Source organism: Globicephala melas, chromosome 2 (genome assembly GCF_963455315.2).
Source record: "Globicephala melas chromosome 2, mGloMel1.2, whole genome shotgun sequence".
Classification (NCBI taxonomy): domain Eukaryota; kingdom Metazoa; phylum Chordata; class Mammalia; order Artiodactyla; family Delphinidae; genus Globicephala; species Globicephala melas.
The window spans coordinates 29,525,432-29,548,872 of record NC_083315.2 but is presented as its reverse complement, the minus strand read 5'-3'; the positions used below and the strand labels follow the sequence as shown (position 1 = coordinate 29,548,872).

The 23,441-nt window shown below is 38.0% G+C and overlaps 1 protein-coding gene across 14 annotated transcripts in view; it reads left to right on the top strand.

The window, feature by feature from the left end:
• ZMYND11 (zinc finger MYND-type containing 11) overlaps nt 1-23,441 on the top strand; it is a 140,333-nt gene that overhangs the window by 105,173 nt on the left and 11,719 nt on the right. For 11 of the 14 annotated variants that reach the window (XM_060293703.1, XM_060293702.1, XM_030878366.3 and 8 more), the window contains 10 exons: nt 5,571-5,648; nt 6,107-6,199; nt 7,888-7,975; nt 8,523-8,578; nt 9,723-9,800; nt 10,658-10,776; nt 14,908-15,115; nt 15,501-15,569; nt 16,364-16,636; nt 16,957-17,142. In XM_060293703.1, the coding sequence (XP_060149686.1) occupies nt 5,571-5,648; nt 6,107-6,199; nt 7,888-7,975; nt 8,523-8,578; nt 9,723-9,800; nt 10,658-10,776; nt 14,908-15,115; nt 15,501-15,569; nt 16,364-16,636; nt 16,957-17,142 (1,248 nt within the window). The remainder of the gene's footprint in view (nt 1-5,570; nt 5,649-6,106; nt 6,200-7,887; nt 7,976-8,522; nt 8,579-9,722; nt 9,801-10,657; nt 10,777-14,907; nt 15,116-15,500; nt 15,570-16,363; nt 16,637-16,956; nt 17,143-23,441) is intronic. The other 3 variants (XM_060293707.2, XM_060293706.2, XM_060293705.2) reach the window with 1 other exon arrangement.

Here is a 23,441-nt window from a genome sequence, read left to right as displayed (position 1 = left end):
TATGTTTCTAGGGCACATTGAAAATTCCAGACTATTCAGTCCTGAATGTTCCTTCAAATAATGGTGCTTGGGCATCATTATCAATAATCAGCTGTGGATAAACCTTGACAGGATCAAAACTTGTTCCTACCTGCTTCCAGCCAAAAAACACTGTAAGGCACTGAGCATGGCTGAATTACTTTATTCATGTTTTGTCTTGTGGTATCTACCTAGACTCATTTGATTTGCTATAATCCAGCAATTATTGTAACTGGCTTAAGAATTCCTTACTCAAGAAGATATTCAAGATTTTCTGTTATTTTTCCCTTAAAGGGAAGCAGCCCCTCGGTTATCTGTAATATACCTAAGTGCATCTTAGGTTAGTGGATGTCTTATCCACCTCTGTAACACAGCTTTGGCCATGTGATTTCTGTTGTCTAACAATGGTTGCAGCAACTTTGGGCATGTAATAGGAAGTTTCGCTCTTTATTATTTGTAGATATTGACCAAAGTCACTCCTGTATGCTGCCAGGTGATATGGGCAGTTACCAACACTTACTGGGCTTCACTCTGGTGGATCCTGAGCTGTCACTCTTACGAAAAGGCCTTTACTGAGGAGTTCTGAGGTCTGCAAAGCAGTTCTTCAAAGTCTGAGAAAGAATTGGATCTGAAATAATCTGCAGATTTTATACAGCACTATTTTTCTCTTTTTCTTACCTTGTTGTCAAGAGCTATCTGCTTAGTTATGTTACAAGCAGAATGGTGTTTACCTTAGAAGCTACCTCTTTCATTTCTCTTATAGTGGCTTTTTCCAAGCCACGCCAATGTCCTGGTTTGGCCGACAGGCACCAACTCTGCTGTGACTGTCACATAAGGCAGCTCACAACATGCTAACTGAGATGTCCTTAGAAGTCTTAGGGTGCAGCCCTGGACGGAGCTGTGTGCTCTGTTGATTTCCTTTGTGAAATGCCAACTCTCTAAATCATAACCAGAAAGTGTTAAAAAGAAAGCCCACAAGTTTAGCAAATGTGAAAGCGTCTTATAACAAGTGCTTCGTCCCTACAAATTGTTGAAAGAGATTTTGCATCTGTTCAGGGTCTTCTCTTTTGTTTGCTTCCCTTCTCTGAGCAAGTGCCTCAGCCTGCACGTGTGGGAAGTGGGCTCCCCCAGCCTCCTGGATACACCTACCAACTGGAGTGTTCACACGCACTTCAGTTCTTGCCCTACATCTTCAGTAGAATCCCATATCTGTCACCAGAAAAGATGTATTGGGTAGCAAGTAAAAAAAATAAACAAGTAACATAGAGGCTTTCAAAAAAATAATCCTCCTTGGATAGGAAACTTCTTTTGGTGACTACTATACAGCCAGAATGATTGAAGTTTCTAATACCTTAACTGAAGAGAACCAACAAATAGTTGGAACGTAAGAGAGGTGCCTTTCTGTTAGTGTGAGCAAGTAGACAGAGCGGCTTCTAGACCTGGTGTCACTTTAGAAGCCAGCTTCGCAGCTCTGCCTCTTGACTCTTCTTGGGACAGCAGCAGAGGTGAGTTGGGCCACTGCATGTGTTTGTGTAAGGAAACAGCCTCTCTTATGTTGCTGTGCAGTGGTTCTCAGTCGGGACTGCCTGGGAGAAATACCTGGGGTGTTAGGACTGCCAGTGCCCAGGCTCCTCTGTAAACCAGTGTCAGCACCATCTCTGGGTGGCACCTAGACAGTGGTGGCTTTTTCCTCGGAGGTAAAATTTACATTGCAGTGATTTGCACAAGTCTTGAATATGCCACTTGAGAAATAGACCAATGCACACATAGCTGTGTACCCAAGTCCCACCGACATGACCATTGAATCCCACCCCATACCAGATGGGCGTCACTGTCATTAGTGTCCGTCAGATAAGTTGTTCCTGTTCCAGAACTTTGTATAAATGGACATTGGTGTTTTTTTAAAGGCTTTCCCAGGCGGTTCTAATGCACAACCAGAGGTGATCAGCACTGAAGTGGGCTGCCTAAATCTGGGTGGCACTTTATAAAATGTGTAGGGGACTTTCTAGGTAGTAATATTTTGCCAGAGTTGGCGCTGTGAAGGGTAGGGGTGGGTCACATCCATTTAGCCGCAGAAAGTCATCCATCCCCCTTGTTTCCTTTTACATTTTGCTGAAATGTAGTCACTTTCCTAAGCGTATATCACCACTTTCAATTGCACACTGAAGAGGAGAGATACTCTAGCACCTTACTCTAAGCAAATTTAAACATGATACAAAATCAGATTTTTATCCTCTAATTTATCATTTATTATATAGTTTTGTAAAATTAAGGCCCTCGGCCTGAACTCTGTACATTTGGAGTCTTCCCAGAAAGAAATGTTGCTGCACATGGTTATGCTAAATTAGCAGTTAATCTAGAAATGTTTAAACAGGTGAAACCAAAGTAAAAGCATTCTGAGAGCACGTAATACCCATGTATTTTGTAGATTCTCTATGGAAAGGAAATACGAACTGAAAATAGACCTTCATTTAAACAGGGGAATTACATGAACAATGTAATGCACAGTTACCTAAACTTAAGCAAAGTAAAATAGGGTTTTCCCTACTGTTTCAAAAAGTTTCAATATTTTTTTATTTCAAAGAACGAACCAGTTGGTTAGGATATTTTAGCTATACAGGCATACCTCGGAGGTATTGCAGATTTGGTTCCAGACCACAACGGTAAAGCAAATATCACAATCAAGTTAGTTGCACAAACTAGTTGGTTTCTGGATGTACATAGAAGTTATGTTTAAAATAGTAAGTATGCAATAGCATTATGTCAAAAAAGGTACATACCTTAATTAAAAAGTACTTCATCGCTAAAAAATGCTAACCATCGTCTGAGCCTTCAGCGAGTCATAATCGTTTCACAATAGTAACATCAAAGATCACTGTAACAAATATAATAATATAGTAATATTGAAAAAGTCTGAAATACTATGAGAATTACTACATGTGACCTAGTGACACTAAGTGAGCGAATGCTGTCGGAAAAAGGGCGCCAATAGACGTGCTCAATGCAGGGTTGCCACAAACCTTCAATTTGTAAAAATCACAGTATCTGCGAAGTGCAATAAAACGAGGTATGCCTGTAGAGGTATTCTGATTCTAGCACTGCATAAATTTCACCCACAGAGAAACATTGAATTGCTTTATTTTCTAAGGCTCTAAAACCAAAAGGAGTTGGATTCTAACTAACAGTGAAGTACTTCATAGGTTGATGTTGAGAGTGCAGAAATGAGAAAAAATATTACTGTGCATGTGTAGAATACACAGCAGCCCTGGAGACAGGGCAGCCATGTTGCAGGGGATGCAGTGAGCACCCATCCCCACCGTCGCCTCTCAAGTGACTGCAGACGTCCCAGCACTAGTGGACATCGGCTTCAAGAGCACTCATTGCCTGGTTGAGCTCGAGGTGTTCAATGGGAGACCCAGAGAGGAGAGTGTTCCCACCCTGCTTAGTTTGGCACAATTTTTAGTGAGCATTAAAGTAATATTTCAGCACTACATACAGTGCTGGTTGTATATTTCACCTGAATAATATGTTACCTATTAAAAGAACCATGACCCCACAGATAGTATTACAAGACTTCTAATCTGATGTAGGTTGCTGTTATACCTGAATTTATACACAGTTGTATGATTTAATGACCAGAATGATATTTGGGATCTGCAGTGTTGGTAGTCCTCCCAAAATATTTCCAAGTTGGCATGATAGAGCATGTAGTTGGAAGCATTTGGCTTTTTTGTCTGTTTGTTTTTGGCCATGCCATGCGGCTTGCAGGATCTCAGTTCCCCAACCACGGATTGAACCCGGGCCACGGCAGTGAAAGCCCGGAATCCTAACCATTAGGCCACCAGGAAACTCCCTGGAAGCATTTGTTTTTATTCTCCTCTCTTTTTAAGGGAATATAGGTTTCCCAGGAGGTGAGGAAAAAGCCTTCTTGGCCTTCTTACCCTTTCTTCCCTATATCCAATAGCTCATCAAGCTGTTTAGTGTAGAAAGCAGTGCTTGGAGGGATGGCCGTGCTAGCAAGAATGTTTACACAAAAGCATTAATAGCTGATTGTGTTTCAGATCCACTGTTTTACTCTGGCTTACAGGAGGGAGCCGTTAATAGTTCTCATGTGTTTGTGTGCCTGGGACTCACTGGGGATTTTGTTTAAAATGAGAATTTACAAGCTACATCAAAGTCCCTTTCCCCAGAGATTATAAAACCTGGGGTTCAGGAAATGTCATTGCATTTTAAACTCCACATCTACACCATTGGTACTTGGTCTTGGCCAGATGTCACAACCACCTGAGGAACTAACAGTGAATGAATGAACTTTCCCTTAGAAATTCCAATTCAGATGCTCAGGGGTGGAGCCCAGCTGCATTTTATGGGAGTCCACCAGTGTATCTGAGGTATGGCCGGGGTTGAGAAAAACTGCTCCATAATAAAACTGCACAGGTCATAGAATAAAGCTGAGTAAGGAGAGCACTGACTGCATTGCCAAAGAATCCAGGTGAGGAGGAAGGGAGGGGATCATGTCAAACATGAAGTGTATGAAAGTAAGTCTCCAGCTCAGAAAACAGTTTTCCACTTGTTATGCAGATATTTTAATGTTGTGTATGTATAATCAGTTTGCTTAAGCCATAGCTAAGGTTTCTCATTTACATGAGAAAGTTTTGCTCCTTCTTCCATTGTACTTAGGATATTGAGATGACTTCCTGTGTATAAAATTCTTTTGGGAGTAAGTAATAATACCACTGGGTAGAGACTCATAATGTAGCGGCCTGAAAAAGCGTCTATTAAATAGTGGCCCAAACCTACTCAGTCCTCTGCAGTGCAGTCTGCTTATGGTCCAGTGTCTGTCATGGTATATTAACCTTGACTAGGGAAACGGGAACATTGGTCCTTGTTTCCTAGCTGTCTAGAAATGACATAAAAGTTAAAAAATCCTGTCTTTTTTTCTTCATGTAAAGTTAATTTTCTGAGAGATAAATTAAGGAACCTAATTAGCTTTTAGGCAAGACTAACAGGAATTGGAGTTATTACTGAAGAGATCTGTGACACTTTAGAATAGTTATGTAGATGTGTGTGCTGCAGTGTATGTAATTCCTTTGTGACACAGACATTTAATAATCTTTTTAACAGAGAATAATGTTATGTTGAAATTCACCATTCAATATTGCTATTTTAAAATATTCCCTAAAGGATTTCAGCCATTAATTTTTTTAATAAAATAAGTGATTCTACATTATATCATTATTATATCATTATTGTTATTATTTCTTTTCATCTGAAAATTGGTTGAAGTTTTAAACATCAAGAAAAGAAAAAAATGCATAGTTCTCTAAGTTATTATGTCAGGGACAGTATAATATTTTCCGATTCTTACCTTGTTAAATGCTGTTTTTGGTATGCAAATTTTGAAGATTTCTCGGCATCAGATAATGTTGGAAATAGTACATCTTTTAAGAAAATCTTTGCACACTATAATCTTTTATATAAGAGACATCTTTTACAAGAATATAGACTTATAAATGACCAGATTTTATCTTGGCCTTTTCTATCTTCAACAGAGCATCAAGAAGAAAAATACAAACAAGCAGGAGATGAGTACGTACCTGAGGTTCATCGTCTCCCGCATGAAAGAGAGGGTGAGTCCTGTAAGGGGGGCTCTCAGAATCGCCCAGAATATATTTCACTCTGGCTTACTCCTTAAAAGTTAGTGACTGACAAGGAATAGAGCAGTATGAGGGGTGGAAACCACTGCTGTCCCGTTTCTTTTGTGCAGTAAATAGTTCTATAAAAGGCTTTTAAATTTGTTTTGTCTTTGTTTTCAACTCAGGCATTTCTTTAGCTGTATTAGATTAGAAACATTTATATTTTAAAATTCCATTTATCAGAATGAACATATTCATTGATAATTAGTGTTTAAAATGAAATTGAATTTTCCAAAATAACTGTTCTTTCTATTCAAACCTTAAGGAATGCCACATTAAACTATAGTGCATGTACATTTTTCATTAAGTTCTAAAGTACTTGTTGTTTAGAAATTGATGTTTTACCCCTCTCTCTAGCCACGTTTAAACTGATGTGTCTCATGACCTTTCAGGCTATTGACCTTAATAAAAAGGGGAAGGACAACAAACACCCCATGTACCGGCGGCTGGTGCACTCGGCGGTCGACGTCCCTGCCATTCAGGAGGTAAAGCTCCCTGACAGCACAGCCCTGGTCGTGCACCTGCCGCCCTCCTGCCTGAGCAGCTGCCCTTGTGAATGGCATGCACTCCCTCTAGTGCTCTTTAGGGGTCATCTTTTAAGAGGCTTGGTTTTCAGCAGCCTGTTGATTCTTGACACTTGCTGCTTAAAGAAAATGTATTGTAGCCTGGTCAGTGTAATGTTCCAGATGTAATTAACATGTGGATGTGGTTTCCTAGTTTCAGAAGCAGTACTTAGGAGTTTCTCTCAAGGAAAGATTAGAACATAGAACTGATCTAGGATCTTGGGAAACACAATGACATGCACTCGAACAAAACAGTTTTAACTAGAAAACTTTATCCTTCTTTAATGAAGTTCTTATTTTTACCTACTCTAGCTGAGGATTGTTAATGGGTTTGTTAATATTTAATTACAAATTGCAGTAAAATGCAGTGAACACTTTGACCTGTTTCCAATTAGCTTTGCAGATTTATTAATTCTGTACCTATGTATCGTTTTGAAGTTTTAAAATCTTATGGTTGGCCATAATAGGGAGACCATAGGAATAATTTAAAATCATCTTACTCCTTTCTTAATCTGCTTAATAGCTGAGGAAGAATGAAGGTGTATTATTTCAGTGGAAGAAAGGGATAAATGAAGGTTGTTCATAAAAACGAGCAATTTAAATTTTACCTCCTACCCCTAGATTGTGTGGCTTCAGGCATAGCCTCTTTTCCTAACTCTGAGCCTCTGAGAACAATGAAGAACTCAGCTGCCCTTCCTGCCCTCTCCCTGTGTGGCCCCTCCCCACGTTCTGCAATCTGATCCTGTTGGGTCCATGGAGCACACTGGCTGGGCTGATGGTGCCTTGTTAGCAAGTGCTGACCATGAGCGGAAGCACCATAAAGAAAATGAAGAGGAAGACATGATTTTCATGCTTTCAGGAGCTTACAGTCCAGACCAAAATACGAGCTATGATGGTGCTTGGGGACTGTGGGGTGCGGTTGTCCCCATCTGGGTATAGGCAGGTAGCCTGGGAGCGCTGCACAATGCCAAGGCCTGAGCACCTGCGAGCCCAAGGCCATGAGAAGTTCAGGGTGGAGTTCAGATATCAATATTCATAAAAGTGCCCTGTGACCCTTGATGCCAGACAGAACCATCATTTGCCTTGGTGTATATAGGACCTCCTAGGACTTTAAAATTGTTTATACATCAGCACCTAATCCCAATTCAGAATTACAACCGTATCTTCTTTGTGATAACGGTAAACTGTCACAGAGGCTAACAGCTCTTTCTTCTTTCAATTTTTATTCTCTTGAGTTATAAAAATAGTAGATATGTAGTTAGGGTCTCATCAACCCCACTGACCAAAGCTTTCGTTATTTACAGTGCTTAGCAGCAGCTTTTTAAATTACAGAATGAGGTGTTCACGCTGCAGAGTTCATACTAGTAAATAAATATCGGGGACAACGTGGCTGCAGGATGTTGGCTCTGCACACTTCACCATCCTGTAATAGTCTAACTGCAGACGGAGTTGTGGGTTTCTTTTACGCACATTCTGTCAGTACCATGGGACACAGGAGTAGTCGTAATGCCATTCTGGAAAATTTGCCTGTTTCCTACACTCTAACGCTGTAATGCTGACAGGTGTTTTCACCATTAACCCTTTGCCATTTTGTTGTTTTCCCTCTGCAGAAAGTGAACGAAGGGAAGTACCGAAGTTACGAAGAGTTCAAAGCTGATGCTCAATTGCTTCTCCACAACACAGTGATTTTCTATGGAGGTTGAATATTTTTTGTTTTTTTCTTTTGTATAGTTTTTTAAAATTCATACCATTTACATTCCATGTTGAAAAATATCTTATATAAAATATTACATTAAAACAATACCTGAATGATCTGTAAGTAATAATGTTAGGGTTTAAACTTAAAAATATTTGGTAATGGAGTTATAGCTTATAGAATTGACTGGCCAAAAGCAGAACTCTAGTTACACTAAGTAATATTCATAGTTTTATATATAAACTTAGTTGAAAGGCTTTTTATAAGCACTTTGATTGCTTTTGATTTTCTGCATTAATATCCCCTCATTCAAAAGTAATGAAAGAGGTCCCTCTGTACCTAGAGTATTATGTTACATTGGATATAAAATTAAAGCTGCTGATAGCGTTTTCTTTTACTGCCTTAATTTTATTTTAAATATACAGTTTTTGTTTTAAATGGTATGTGTCCACTTTTGTTAAAAATGAAAGAAAATTTAAATGGCTGTATTAATTTTGATAGTCTTGTGTTTCTAGATCACTGGTAATACATACCTGTCTTTAATTACAGCAGACAGTGAGCAAGCTGACATAGCAAGGATGCTCTATAAAGACACATGTCATGAGGTACTATCCATGCCTAATAACTAAACTCTTGCTATATTCCACATTAATCTATTTCAGAATTCCACTCTGATATGTACATTTTAATTTTGCCATTTTCTTTAAATATGATTTTATGTCCATGTATGACATACATGGGAAATAACGCAAACAGAAGGGGAAGAATTCTGGCAGAACTATTTTCAGAGAAATCCTGGGAGTTAGATTTAGTTACTAAGTAACTTCTACTAGTTAGAAGAAAAGGAAACTTTGTTCTCTCCTCTTTAATTACCCTAAAGAGTATTAGTTATATAACTACATGTAAATGTGCTGCACTGGGCAGGCACTCAATAAACATTACCCTCTGCGAATGAAAGGTTCAAATTTGAGTTCTTACTACACTACACAGGCAAAAAAGCATCCAAACAACAGCATGCATATTTATACAATAAATGAAATATATATTTAGGGAAGGATTTTTTGGGTGGTCTTTCTTATTTGAAACCCTCATCTATAACCATACTATCTTTGCAAAAGCATCTCAATTTATATAAAAAGTTTTGTTTCTTGATTCCATTTCACATATGACTTTTTAAAAATTCGTTAAACATGTTTATTGAGTGTCTACTATGTGCTGTGTTAGGAGGAATAAAATGGGGATCAGGATGCTGGCTTCCTGCTCATACAGTTGTATTCTGAAGAGGGAGACTCAAGAAAAGGACAGACAAAATAGGTTTCTTTACAAGTTATAAAAAAATGTTATGAAAGAAAATAACACTAAGAGAATGAGGCAAAGTAGGGACTGCTTTTATTGGTAGCGGGTATTTTATATGGGTAGATCAAGAGACATTTCTGAGGAAATAGCCTTTAATCTGAGTGCTGAACTGGAAAGGTATCAGTGAGGCTGGGGAAGCAGAGGTCAGATGCAGTGGTCCCCTAAGGAATCTGTCCTCTATTCCAAGTGCAATCTGGGACCTTCGGGAGGTTCCAAGAAGAAAGTGGCAGGCTCTTCTGGTATTATTCATTGGAAAATTAGAATTTTAAGCTTAAGGAACAAACCTGGAGACTGTATACATGAAAGAGAATGTTAATTTGCATGGATCTATTTTATATAGTTTTATGCATGTGTGTATTTTATGTAGGCTAAATAGTTGATTTTCTTCTTCAGCTGGATGAATTACAACTTTGCAAGAATTGCTTCTATTTATCAAATGCTCGTCCTGACAATTGGTTCTGCTATCCTTGTGTATGTAAAATTTTGAGATTTTTTTTTTAACCTCTTAAGTGTCTGATGTCTTATTTCCAATTTGCTTGAAGATTATAATCCTTCTAAATATTTTTCTTTGTGTCATAGTATGTATGGTTTTAATGAGTATAAAAACTGAAACATGGAGGAAACAACTTGGGATCAGTATCCATTTCTGACTTTAAAATGAGGACCCTCAAGAGTAGGAATAAACATTGAATCCCTTAATACATAAAGTAAAAATTTGCTTTTCCTCTCATTCTCTCACAAGAAATCTAAGTCTTTATATATACTTATAGCTGTGTGATTTCCCCTAAAATGGCATGATTTCAAGGAGTGTTCCAGGGGCAGTCGCCCACCGCTGGCCATGGTGTAAGAGCCTGCCTGAGAGCCCCTATTCTCCGAGATATTGGTGTGCTCCTCAGTCACTTGAGGGTCTCATTAAAGTTTGCATCTCCGACTTGATAGATCGGGAGGAAGGCCTAAAATTCTCCCATTTCTTATAGGCTCCCAGGGTTGGACTGTATTTCATGAAGCAAAGTTAGGGTGTTCTGTTTGCCACTGTTACACTGCTGGCTTCATTCCAGATGCCACAGGCTATGAAGAGATTCTTTTCACTGTCTTTTCTGCGAAATGAAGGTCCACATTGCTTATGCAAATTTTAATTTTTTTGGTGTTTTTCTTGGAGGCAAAATCAGTCAATCCTGGGGTGGGGGTAAATTCTGTGTGCTTAGGAGTTAGAAAAAAAATATTTTCAAAATTATGGATTATGCTTGACTGAGTAGTTCAGTATTAATGATATTCTTGTATTTAATACTTTAAAAGTAGTATGACAAGGTAAAACATTTTATTTCCAGATACCTAATCATGAACTGGTTTGGGCTAAAATGAAAGGTTTTGGATTCTGGCCGGCCAAAGTCATGCAGAAAGAGGACAATCAGGTTGACGTCCGCTTCTTCGGTCACCACCACCAGAGGTAAATCATGTGCAGCATCACCCCTGGGCCTCCAGGAGTCGTGGGGGGCGCCCAGTCCTGCTTTACCAGTGCTCTGTGGGCTTTGCCATTAGAAACTGTGTGAACTGTATTTCATTTTATTTTTTTATGAATTTATTTATTGTATTTATTTATTTTTGGCTGCGTTGGGTCTTTGTTGCTGTGCGCAGGCTTTCTCTAGTTGCAGCGAGCAGGGGCTACTCTTTGTTTCGGTGCATGGGCTTCTCATTGCGGTGGCTTCTCTTGTTGCAGAGCACAGGCTCTAGGCGTGCGGGCTTCAGTAGTTGTGGCATGTGGGCTCAGTAGTTATGGCATGTGGGCTCAGTAGTTATGGTGCACGGGCTCAGTTGCTCCGCGGCATGTGGGACCTTCCCGGACCAGGGCTTGAGCCCGTGTCCCCTGCGTTGGCAGGTGGATTCTTAACCACTGTGCCACCAGGGAAGCCCTGAAGTGTATTTTAAATTAAAAAACAAATCAGCACATAACTTGACTGGGCACCTAACAGTGCTTTCTATACATGGTATTTCTAGGTGTATTTCAGATAATGGTTACTAAACAGGACAGTTTCAATAGCTGACTGTTGAGTTCAGAAGCGTGTTAATGGTGGGATTGAATCCATATTAGGAGTTAAGTGGAAGGTTTCTCAGGATGTGTTCATTTCATAGAATTGTAATATCATTATGGTAGTTTCAACCGTACTTTCAAGGTTCTGTCAAAGCCATAGACAAAAATAATCAACTCAGGAGTACAGGAGAGTGTCGATGTTATGATCTAAGAATGTACATGAGGGAAAAATTTGACTTAGTTTTTTGAATTTCATTAAATAAACAGTTAATTTAGAAAAATGAAGAATTCAGTTATTTTTAAAAAACATACTACTAGATGAGAACAATCTGATAATCAGAATTTTCCTATATTTTCTTTTTTCACTAATTTTAAAACAACTTTATAGTATCTTCAACCGTGAGTGGTATTTTATTAATAATATGAGTTTGTTTTATATCATTCAGTATATACTGTGCAGAAAATATTTTAAAAGAATAATTGAGCTGATTTACTTGGGTCCTTAGAGTAAGTTTGTCATCTGAAGAGGGAATTAAAACAGAAAATTACATTTCCAGAGTCTTCTTCCCCCAGACTTCTAATTTCTTGGAAGATTTTATCTAAAAAAATTATGGACAGATGGGACTCTAAGGACTTTATTTTAGAAAATAAAAGATCTACAATTTTACTATAAATACAGTTTTATTATGAATCTTTTTCATTTGCTTTTCCTGGTTACAATATAGCAGCAAGATATTTCAAGTGAATGATGGGGACATACCTTAAAAATGATACTCTATCATGTTAGAATAATTGATATATTAAAAAATGAACTCTATAAAAATAATAGTTTTAATTACTTAAGCAACATGTTATATACCAAGAAGAGATGGCCTATAAGGGCCCCCAGCTACAAGTTTTCATTAGTAAATACTTTTTTAAGACTATTGTAAACATTTTTTAGTGTGCCATTCAGTGGCATTAAATACCACGTTGTTATGCAGAGATCACTATGAATAAATACAATAAATATTCTTTAGCCATTTTATCATGTCTCTACACTTAGGTGGGAGAAAAAAAATTTAAGCAAATAAATGATTTTGGACTAGTCCCTCTGTATGCTCACACCAGAACATGCTGCTCCCTCCCTAGACCCTGAACCCTGAGCAGGTTGTAATGTTCAGGGAGCAGATGCCTGTGGTCCTGGTAAGTACAGGCAGGGTTTTCATAGGGTATGCAGGGTTCTTCCTGTCAGAGGAAAAAAAGTAGCTGATAGGGTCTGACTGTCAGCAGGGCTAAATCTTCTGCCTGTAGTTGGAGGGAGCAATGGCACAGGGAAGAAAGAAAGGGGACATTTTGGGTTCATTTGCCATCATATCACTGAGCCATTTTATTGTGCATATATTCAGAGAATTCCGGATTGACAGATGTGTAGGTATAGCCAGATTCGATTTTACCTCTTTTTATTAAACTTACTGTAAAATTGTGGGGTGCAGTTTGCCTTTTATTTTTAGTGTAGGTCAGATTGCATGCTCAGTGATACTCTTTAAAACTGAAATCTGATTATCTACAATAATGGAGATGATTAAGAGAGAATAGGAATGTTTTTATGAATTGCATTGAGATGTAAGTCTCATGTTAAGAATAGATTCAGTTGATTAAATCAGTAGATTAAATTCAGTAGATTAAAGGCAGTGGCCATGTATGTAGAAGTGCCAACCTAATAATTAGGCACAGTGAGGACCCTCACTGGGTTCCAGCTGGTAGTAGATAAATGAATAAATTCAATAAATTCAGTAGATTAAATAGATTCAATAGACTAAATATATCCAAGGGGATAAGATTCTCTCCTAGGTCACAAGTTGATTCCAGGTAGTCAGCACTGCTTATAACAGAAATCTCTCTCAAAAAACATACTGGTTTTAAAAAGTGTTTTAACTTTTATTGATTGACTGGTATGTAATAGGTGCTCAATAAATGTTTGTTGACTGAAAGAGTAAATATAATATAAATACAAGATCTAATGGTAAGGAACTCTTCCACAAGCAAAATTTTATTTGCACTCTTTTTCAAAGTGTAGTTTACTTTGGTTTCTAATAAAGCACTGTCAGATGATACTGTTAATGTAATATTTATAAATAAGTTCAAGTTTAACAATTTCAGTTACCATTACCATATAACTATGGATTATTATATATTTAAAATGTGCTTTTAAATTCTAAAGCAAACAGCTTAGTTTGTACAAGCAAATTAGAAGTCTACATTTTTGGCTTTAGGCATATGTGCCGGGATTCAGTAAGATCCCTTCAGAACAGTCATAGGTCTAGTATTTCTGAAACTCCTAATAAGACTGAAAAGAGCAAATCTGTATATTCATAGTGCTGGATCCCAGCCTGTACCCTGTGCTCTAGAAAATGTCATACTAACTGTGGCTCACATGTCCTTATATTTTCTTATTTCATTTGTGACATCCCTTCTGCCTAGAAGTCCTCCCCTCATATGGTCCCCTGTTTAAATCTTACTCCTCCTTCAAGATGGAGCCCAAATGAAACCTGTGACCACTTACAGCCAAATGAAACCCTCTTCCTCTCCAGAGTACCCCAGAGTCACCTCAACTCTGTGCTGCACTGTTTTATCATTGTTTCTCAGTTAAAGGCAGTGGCAATGTATATAGAAGTGCCAACCTAATAAATTAGGCGCAGTGAGGACCCTCACTGGGTTCCAGCTGCTAATAATAGCTTTCCTTAACCCCATTTTGGCAGCACCTCTGCCAGCTGTCAAATGAGGTGGGAACAGTCAGTCATAGGTCCCATGCACTGTATGCTTTGTGGTGCCTTCCACTGGCACATGGTAAGCCCTGGTTGAGTTGGATACTAATTTAAGTCCAGTCAAGCAATTAGCACCCAGGAAAATTTTCTTAAATTTCTAGCATTCTTCCCAATAGAACCAAATGTAGTTTTAGATCAACTTATGTGTTCGCAGTTGAGTACTTGGTTGCTGAATGATACAAACGGTTTTCCATTTGTTGGTCATGGTTCATCTGATGAATAGGGATGTGATGACTTACTAGATAATAGTTGTTTGTATGTAAGTGTCTCATGAAAATTTCTGGGCATTTACAAATGATTCTATAGTTCTAACATGCAAATAGCTAGATTTTGAATAATTTACAGTATTCAAAACAATGAGATATTGTACATTTTAAAAAGAGCTGTGAATCACTCCCATTCTGAGAACTTTGCCTTGATGACTGTGAAAAACAAATGTTACTTCACCTATTTTCTACTTGGTAAGAGTTTTTATTCAAGCCACAAATTGTATTTTACAATTGGTAGAGTTTCTACCATTTTGGAAATTTCTTCTTCTTTTTTTTTGATGTGGACCATTTTTAAAGTCTTTATCGAATTTGTTAAAATATTGCTTCTGTTTTATGTTTTGGGTTTTTGGCCACGAGGCATGTGGAATCTTAGCTCCCCGTGTGTTGGAAGGCCAAGTCTCAACCACTGGACGGCCAGGGAAGTCCCTCCCATTTTGGAAATTTCTAAGCATCCCTTTCAATGTTGTTCACAGGGCCTGGATTCCTTCTGAAAACATACAGGACATCACAGTCAACGTTCACCGGCTGCATGTTAAGCGCAGTATGGGCTGGAAGAAGGCCTGTGATGAGCTGGAGCTGCATCAGCGCTTCCTTCGTGAAGGGAGGTTTTGGAAGTCTAAGAATGAGGACCGAGGGGAGGAGGAGGCAGAATCCAGCATCTCCTCTACCAGTAATGAGCAGGTGAGAGGCGCCAGTGAGAGCCTGTCGGTTCTTGTTCTGAATGTGCAGGTGTCAGCGCACACTCCTCACTGGAATGAGCAGATTCTGACTTTCTTCTTCCTTTCGTGTAACATTTGTAAAGTGCTCTGCGAAAGAAACCAGAAACAGTTCCAATACAGGGAAGCCACCACCAACCCTGATCCTGACTCTACCAGCATATTAGCTCTTTCAAGCCCTCGGCCCAGAGGAATCATTCTGTGAGTGCCAACCACGTGGTCCTGAAAGAGCTAATGCGAAAGGGAACAAGTGCTCACCCCTGACCTGTGGTTCCCTGGCTAGTCTTAGCAGCAGAGAAGTGTTTCATAGTGTCGGGAATAATGTGCTGTTACTTTTATGATGCCCACAGCTAAAGGTCACTCAAGAACCGAGAACAAAGAAAGGACGACGTAATCAAAGTGTGGAACCCAAAAAAGAAGTAAGTTGCCTGCCTTGCAGTGTCCAGGTGGCAATTGAAACAGGAAATATTTTCACAGTTGTGATCAAGGCAGTGCTCCTCACAGGTCCTTGCGAAAAGCATTGCCGTCAGTCAACCTGTAGCAACCAAGATGGACCCAGTCTTCCCACTGTTCCCGTCATAGAGTAACACACGGGAGCTGCAAGTCTCCTTACCAGTTAAACAGCAGTGACCACGGCTGGCTAAGTGGGAGGGCACTTTGCTGTATTTTCTAGAACTCTGATATCTTCTCATAGTACTAATAAAAAACAAAGTGTTTATCCAACAAATCAATGAGGCCAACATTTAAAAACTGGAGGAAACTATGGCTGAGCTCAGCCTTTTAAAATTATATAATCCATGCATATTTTAAAATCAGGTGTAAATATGGGCAAAATCCTACCAGATATTCAGTGAGAAGTGGTTTAGGGTATTTGTTAAAGAATCTAAACCAAAGAAGTGACTATAAATTGATAATGATTTTGTACGACAAATTTTTTTGTTTAGTCTGTTTTGAAAAGAAAAAACAATATTGATATGTAATTGTAAATGACGTTCCTGTTTAGAATTATTGTACCTACTAATTGCATGTGTTTTAAATTTTTAAAAATTAGTTTATTTTTAATTGTAAAATACACAAAACAATTTTCCATTTTCTTACATTGTGTTTGAACTGCAGTTTTTTATATGGCTATTTATGTATATCACTCTGCTTTTCTCCTAATAGAGCTTGCTCTTGAACTAGTGAATTCTATAGCACTTTCCTTATCCTTTAGGAACCAGAGCCTGAAACAGAAGCAGTAAGTTCCAGCCAGGAAATCCCCACGATGCCTCAGCCAATCGAAAAAGTTTCTGTATCAACTCAGACCAAGAAGTTAAGTGCCTCTTCACCAAGAATGCTGCATCGAAGCACCCAGACCACCAGTGACGGAGTGTGTCAAAGCATGTGCCACGACAAATACACCAAAATTTTCAATGACTTTAAAGACCGAATGAAGTCTGATCACAAGCGAGAAACTGAAAGAGTTGTACGAGAAGCTCTAGAAAAGGTAACGCAGCCTCCACTGCCAGTGTTGCCTTCAGACGTCTGGGCAGGATAAGTGAATAGTCTTCCTATTGTGGTTTAGCTTCTGTCACTGAGGCATCAACCAGGTAGCTGCTTTTTAAAACTAGGACTATAATAAAATATCTTTTTATAATATTTTAATTAACAGTAGCACTTTTCTCATCTAAAATATTTTATAGCCCTTAATGAAATAAAGGGAAGAGGTACATCAGTTAAGTAGAAACTATGTATTAAGGTTTTGCTTAATGGTCTGTGTAAATTATGAGCTGACATATTGTGGGTTAACTTTTTTTTTCATTTCAGCTGCGTTCTGAAATGGAAGAAGAAAAAAGACAAGCTGTAAATAAAGCTGTAGCAAATATGCAGGGTGAGATAGACAGAAAATGTAAGCAAGTAAAGGAAAAGTGTAAAGAAGAATTTGTAGAAGAAATCAAGAAGCTAGCAACCCAGCACAAACAACTAATTTCTCAGACCAAGAAGAAGCAGTGGGTAAATACCACTATTTTCTTAGAATCTGATTTCTAAAAAATATACCATAGGTATGATGAAAATTAATTCAGAAAGATATATATGGCATATGCAAAAATTACTCCTGAAATAAGTTCTGATGTGAAATTGTCAACTTTAATTAACTAAAAAAATTTTTTTAAAACTCCAGATCCCACATTACTGAGTATTGCTCAGGATTATTTTGTTAAATTGAGATTATGATACTTTGGGACATAACATATTTAGTATAACTGATTTATATAACTTTTCCATCTATGCAAGTATTTTATTTTGATAAGTGGGCTGGCCCTGACTTTTGCTGGTAACTCCTGACAGGTAATATCTAACTTGTAAAATTGTAAATGTAAGTATCGTAATAGTAAACTAAGGATTTTCAGATTTTACTGCACTTAACATTTATACATTAGATTCTAGTAAAGAAATCGATTACATTTACTTTATGATAGTAACATCTCACGGGTCTCTAACTTAACTGAAAAACTGACAAATGTTCATTTTTTATGTCCTGTTTGTGACTCCTATCTTCCGCTCAGATCAGCAGCTTCTGAGCATACAGATGTTTCTCTGCCAAATGACTGAGCTATGTGAACAAAGTTTTGTTCCCAAAAGCTCATAGCTTGCTTTTAATTTTGATGAATTACTGTATGAAGTTTTGTGATTCTTCATTTGATCCAGACTACATTCTGAAAAGAGTCTTTAAATATATGTAAATGTTTCATGAGGGAAAATAAACATTTTAAAATTTTTGATGAAGATTTGACAAGAAGGAAAAGAGAAACAGATATAACTTAGAAGAATATATGAAGATAACTTAGAAGGAAAAACAGATGAATGATGAAATATAAATATCACTAGATCGAATTATTAAGGTGTGCTCAAGATCTTATCAAGCAGAATGCCCCAACACCATGTCTGTAATTCTGTCTTCATGCAAAGATGAGAGAAAGCTAGAAAGTAGACACTAGACTTATAAGGGGAAGTTCCCATAAGTTTACTCATGAATCAAGGAAATGGGAAGAGGTGGCTAAAGAAAAGAATTATAATACTGCTTTTTATAACATTTTACCATTGATGAAATAGCTGAATTATTATACCTATTTGATTCCACATATAAATGATACCATGCGATATTTGACTTACTTTACTTAGCATAATACCCTTGAAGCCCATCCATGTTGTCCCAAAGGGCAGCATTTCCTTCCTAACTTGTGGCTGAATAACCTTCCAGTGTGTGTATGTGTGTGTGTGAGTGTAGTAGTATATATACATACATCACACTACGTTTTCCTTAATCTGTTCATCCACTGATGGACATGTAGGTTGTATATAGATATCTTGGCTATTGTGAATATGCTTCAGTGAACGTTGGAGCACAGATATCTTTTCGATACCCTGTTTTCATTTCCTTTGGGTAAATACCCAGAAATGGTATTGCTGGATAGTATGGTAGTTTTATTTTTAACTTTTTGAGGAACCTCCATACTATTTTCCATCATGGCTGCACCAGTTTACATTCCCACCAACAGTGCACAAGAGTTCCCTTTTCTCCAAATCCTCACCAACACTTGTCTTTTTTTATGATGGCCATTCTAACAGGTGTGAGGTGATATATCACTGATACTGATTAGCATTTCCCTGGTGATTGGTGATGTTGAGCTGTTTTTATGTATCTATTGGCCATTTGTATATCTTCCTTGGAAAAATATCAATTCAGGTCCTCTGCCTTTTTTTTTTTTTTTTTTGTGGTACGCGGGCCTCTCACTGTTACAGCCTCTCCTGTTGCAGAGCACAGGCTCCGGACGCGCAGGCTCAGCGGCCATGGCTCACTGGCCCAGCCGCTCCGTGGCATGTGGGATCTTCCCGGACCGGGGCACGAACCCATGTCCCCTGCATCGGCAGGTGGACCCTCAACCACTGCGCCACCTCTCTGCCTATTTTTTGATTGGGTTATTGGGAGTTTTTTTTTTCCACTGAGTTGTATGAGTTCTTTATGTATTTTGGATATTAATCTCCTATGGGATATGTGGTTTGCAAATATTTTTTCCTATTCCAAGGTTGCCGTTTTATTTTGTTGATGGTTCTCTTTGATGTGCGGAAGCTTTTTAGTTTGATGTAGCCCCACTTTTTGTTTTTACTTCTGTGGCCTTTGCTTTTGGTGTCAAACAAAAAAATCATTGCCGAGACCAATGTCCAGGAGCTTACCCCCTATGTTTTCTTCTAGGAGTTTTATGGTTTCAGGTCTTGCGTTAAAGTCTTTAATCTATTTTGAGTTGATTTTTGTGTATGGTGTAAGATAGCGGTCCAGTTTCATTCTTTTGCACGTCATTGCCCAAGTTTTCTCAATACCACTCACTGAAGAGACTATCCTTTCCCCATTGTATACTCTTGGCTTCTTTGTCATAAATTAATAGACCATGTTTGCATAGGTTTATTTCTGGGCTCTCTATTCCATTAATCTATGTGTCTGTTTTTTTTGGTTTGTTTTTTACATCTTTATTGGAGTGTAATTGCTTTACAATGGTGTGTTAGTTTCTGCTTTATAACAAAGTGAATCAGTTATACATATACATATGTTCCCATATCTCTTCCCTCTTGCGTTTCCCTCCCTCCCACCCTCCCTATACCACCCCTCCAGGCAGTCACGAAGCACCGAGCTGATCTCCCTGTGCCATGCGGCTGCTTCCCACTAGCTATCTACCTTACGTTCGGTAGTGTATATATGTCCATGCCTCTCTCTCGCTTTGTCACAGCTTACCCTTCCCCCTCCCCATATCCTCCAGTCCATTCTCTAGTAGGTCTGTGTGTTTATTCCTGTCTTACCCCTAGGTTCTTCATGACATTTTTTTCCTTAAATACCATATATATGTGTTAGCATACGGTATTTGTCTTTCTCTTTCTGACTTACTTCACTGTATATGACAGACTCTAGGTCTATCCACCTCATTATAAATAGCTCAATTTCGTTTCTTTTTATGGCTGAGTAATATTCCATTGTATATATATGCCACATCTTCTTTATCCATTCATCTAATGATGGACATTTCGGTTGTTTCCATCTCCGGGCTATTGTAAATAGAGCTGCAGTGAACATTTTGGTACATGACTGTTTTTGAATTATGGTTTTCTCAGGGTATATGCCCAGTAGTGGGATTGCTGGGTCATATGGTAGTTCTATTTGTAGTTTTTTAAGGAACTTCCATATTGTTCTCCACAGTGGCTGTATCAATTTACATTCCCACCAACAGTGCAAGAGGGTTCCCTTTTCTCCACACCCTCTCCAGCATTTATTGTTTCTAGATGTTTTGATGATGGCCATTCTGACTGGTGGGAGATGATATCTCATTATAGTTTCGATTTGCATTTCTCTAATGATTAATGATGTTGAGCATTCTTTCATGTGTTTGTTGGCAGTCTGTATATCTTCTTTGGAGAAATGTCTATTTAGGTCTTCTGCCCATTTTTGGATTGGGTTGTTTGTTTTTTGTTATTGAGCTGCATGAGCTACTTATAAATTTTGGAGATGAATCCTTTGTCAGTTGCTTCATTTGCAAATATTTTCTCCCATTCTGAGGGTTGTCTTTTGGTCTTGTTTATGGTTTCCTTTGCTGTGCAAAAGCTTTGAAGTTTCATTAGGTCCCATTTGTTTATTTTCGTTTTTATTTCCATTTCTCTAGGAGGTGGGTCAGAAAGGATCTTGCTGTGATTTATGTCATAGAGTGTTCTGCCTATGTTTTCCTCTAAGAGTTTGATTGTTTCTGGCCTTACATTTAGGTCTTTAATCCATTTTGAGCTTATTTTTGTGTATGGTGTTAGGGAGTGATCTAATCTCATACTTTTACATGTACCTGTCCAGTTTTCCCAGCACCAATTATTGAAGAGGCTGTCCTTTCTCCACTGTACACTCCTGCCTCCTTTATCAAAGATAAGGTGACCATATGTGCGTGGGTTTACCTCTGGGCTTTCTATCCTGTTCCATTGATCTATATTTCTGTTTTTGTGCCAGTACCATACTGTCTTGGTTACTGTAGCTTTGTAGTATAGTCGGAAGTCAGAGAGCCTAATTCCTCCAGCTCCGTTTTTCGTTCTCAAGATTGCTTTGGCTATTTGGGATCTTTTGTGTTTCCATACAAATTGTGAAGTTGTTTGTTCTAGTTCTGTGAAAAATGCCAGTGGTAGTTTGATAGGGATTGCATTGAATCTGTAGATTGCTTTGGGTAGTAGAGTCATTTTCACAATGTTGATTCTTCCAATCCAAGAACATGGTGTATCTCTCCATCTATTTGTATCATCTTTAATTTCTTTCATCAGTGTCTTATAATTTTCTGCATATAGGTCTTTTGTCTCCTTAGGTAGGTTTATGCCTAGATATTTTATTCTTTTTGTTGCAGTGGTAAATGGGAGTGTTTTCTTGATTTCACTTTCAGATTTTTCATCATTAGTGTATAGCAATGCAAGAGATTTCTGTGCATTAATTTTGTATCTTGCTACTTTACCAAATTCATTGATTAGCTCTAGTAGTTTTCTGGTGGCATCTTTAGGATTCTCTATGTATAGTATCATGCCATCTGCAAACAGTGACAGCTTTACTTATTCTTTTCCGATTTGGATTCCTTTTATTTCCTTTTCTTCTCTGATTGCTGTGGCTAAAACTTCTTAAACTATGTTGAATAAGAGTGGTGAGAGTGGGCAACCTTGTCTTGTTCCTGATCTTAGTGGAAATGCTTTCAGTTTTTCACCATTGAGGACGATGTTGGCTGTGGGTTTGTCATATATGGCCTTTATTATGTTGAGGAAAGTTCCCTCTATGCCTACTTTCTGCAGGGTTTTTAATCTTAAAACGGGTGTTGAATTTTGTTGAAAGCTTTCTCTGCATCTATTGAGATGATCATATGGTTTTTCTCCTTCAATTTGTTAATATGGTGTATCATGTTGACTGATTTGCATATATTGAAGAATCCTTGCATTCCTGGAATAAACCCCACTTATCATGGTGTATGATCCTTTTAATGTGTTGTTGGATTCTGTTTGCTAGTGTTTTGTTGAGGATTTTTGCATCTGTGTTCATCAGTGATATTGGCCTGTAGTTTTCATTCTTTGTGACATCCTTGTCTGGTTTTGGTATCAAGGTGATGGTGGCCTCGTAGAATGAGTTTGGGAATGTTCCTCCCTCTGATATATTTTGGAAGCGTTTGAGAAGGATAGGTGTTAGCTCTTCTTTAAATGTTTGATAGAATTCGCCTGTGAAGCCATCTGGTCCTGGACTTTTGTTTGTTGGAAGATTTTTAATCACAGTTTCAATTTCAGTGCTTGTGATTGGTCTCTTCATATTTTCTATTTCTTCCTGATTCAGTCTTGGCAGGTTGTGCATTTCTAAGAATTTGTCCGTTTCTTCCAGGTTGTCCATTTTATTGGCATAGAGTTGCTTGTAGTAATCTCTCATGATCTTTTGTATTTCTGCAGTGTCAGTTGTTACTTCTCCTTTTTCATTTCTAATTCTATTGATTTGACTCTTCTCCTTTTTTTTCTTGATGAGTCTGGCTAATGGTTTATCAATTTTGTTTATCTTCTCAAAGAACCAGCTTTTAGTTTTATTGATCTTTGCTATCGTTTCCTTCATTTCTTTTTCATTTATTTCTGATCTGATTTTTATGATTTCTTTCTTTCTGCTAACTTTGGGATTTTTTTCTTCTTCTTTCTCTAATTGCTTTAGGTGCAAGGTTAGGTTGTTTATTTGAGATGTTTCCTGTTTCTTAAGGTAGGATTGTATTGCTATAAACTTCCCTCTCAGAACTGCTTTTGCTGCATCCCATAGGTTTTGGGTTGTCGTGTCTCCATTGTCATTTGTTTCTAGGTATTTTATTATTTCCTCTTTGATTTCTTCAGTGATCACTTCGTTATTAAGTAGTGTACTATTTAGCCTCCATGTGTTTGTATTTTTTACAGATCTTTTCCTGTAATTGATATGTAGTCTCATAGCGTTGTGGTTGGAAAAGATACTTGAAACAATTTCAATTTTCTTAAATTTACCAAGGCTTGACTTGTGATCCAAGATATGATCTATCCTGGAGAATGTTCCATGAGCACTTGAGAAAAATGTGTATTCTGTTGTTTTTGGATGGAATGTCCTATAAATATCAATTAAGTCCATCTCGTTTAATGTATCATTTAAAGCTTGTGTTTCCTTATTTATTTTCATTTTGGATGATCTGTCCATTGGTGAAAGTGGGGTGTTAAAGTCCCTTACTATGAATGTGTTACTGTCGATTTCCCCTTTTATG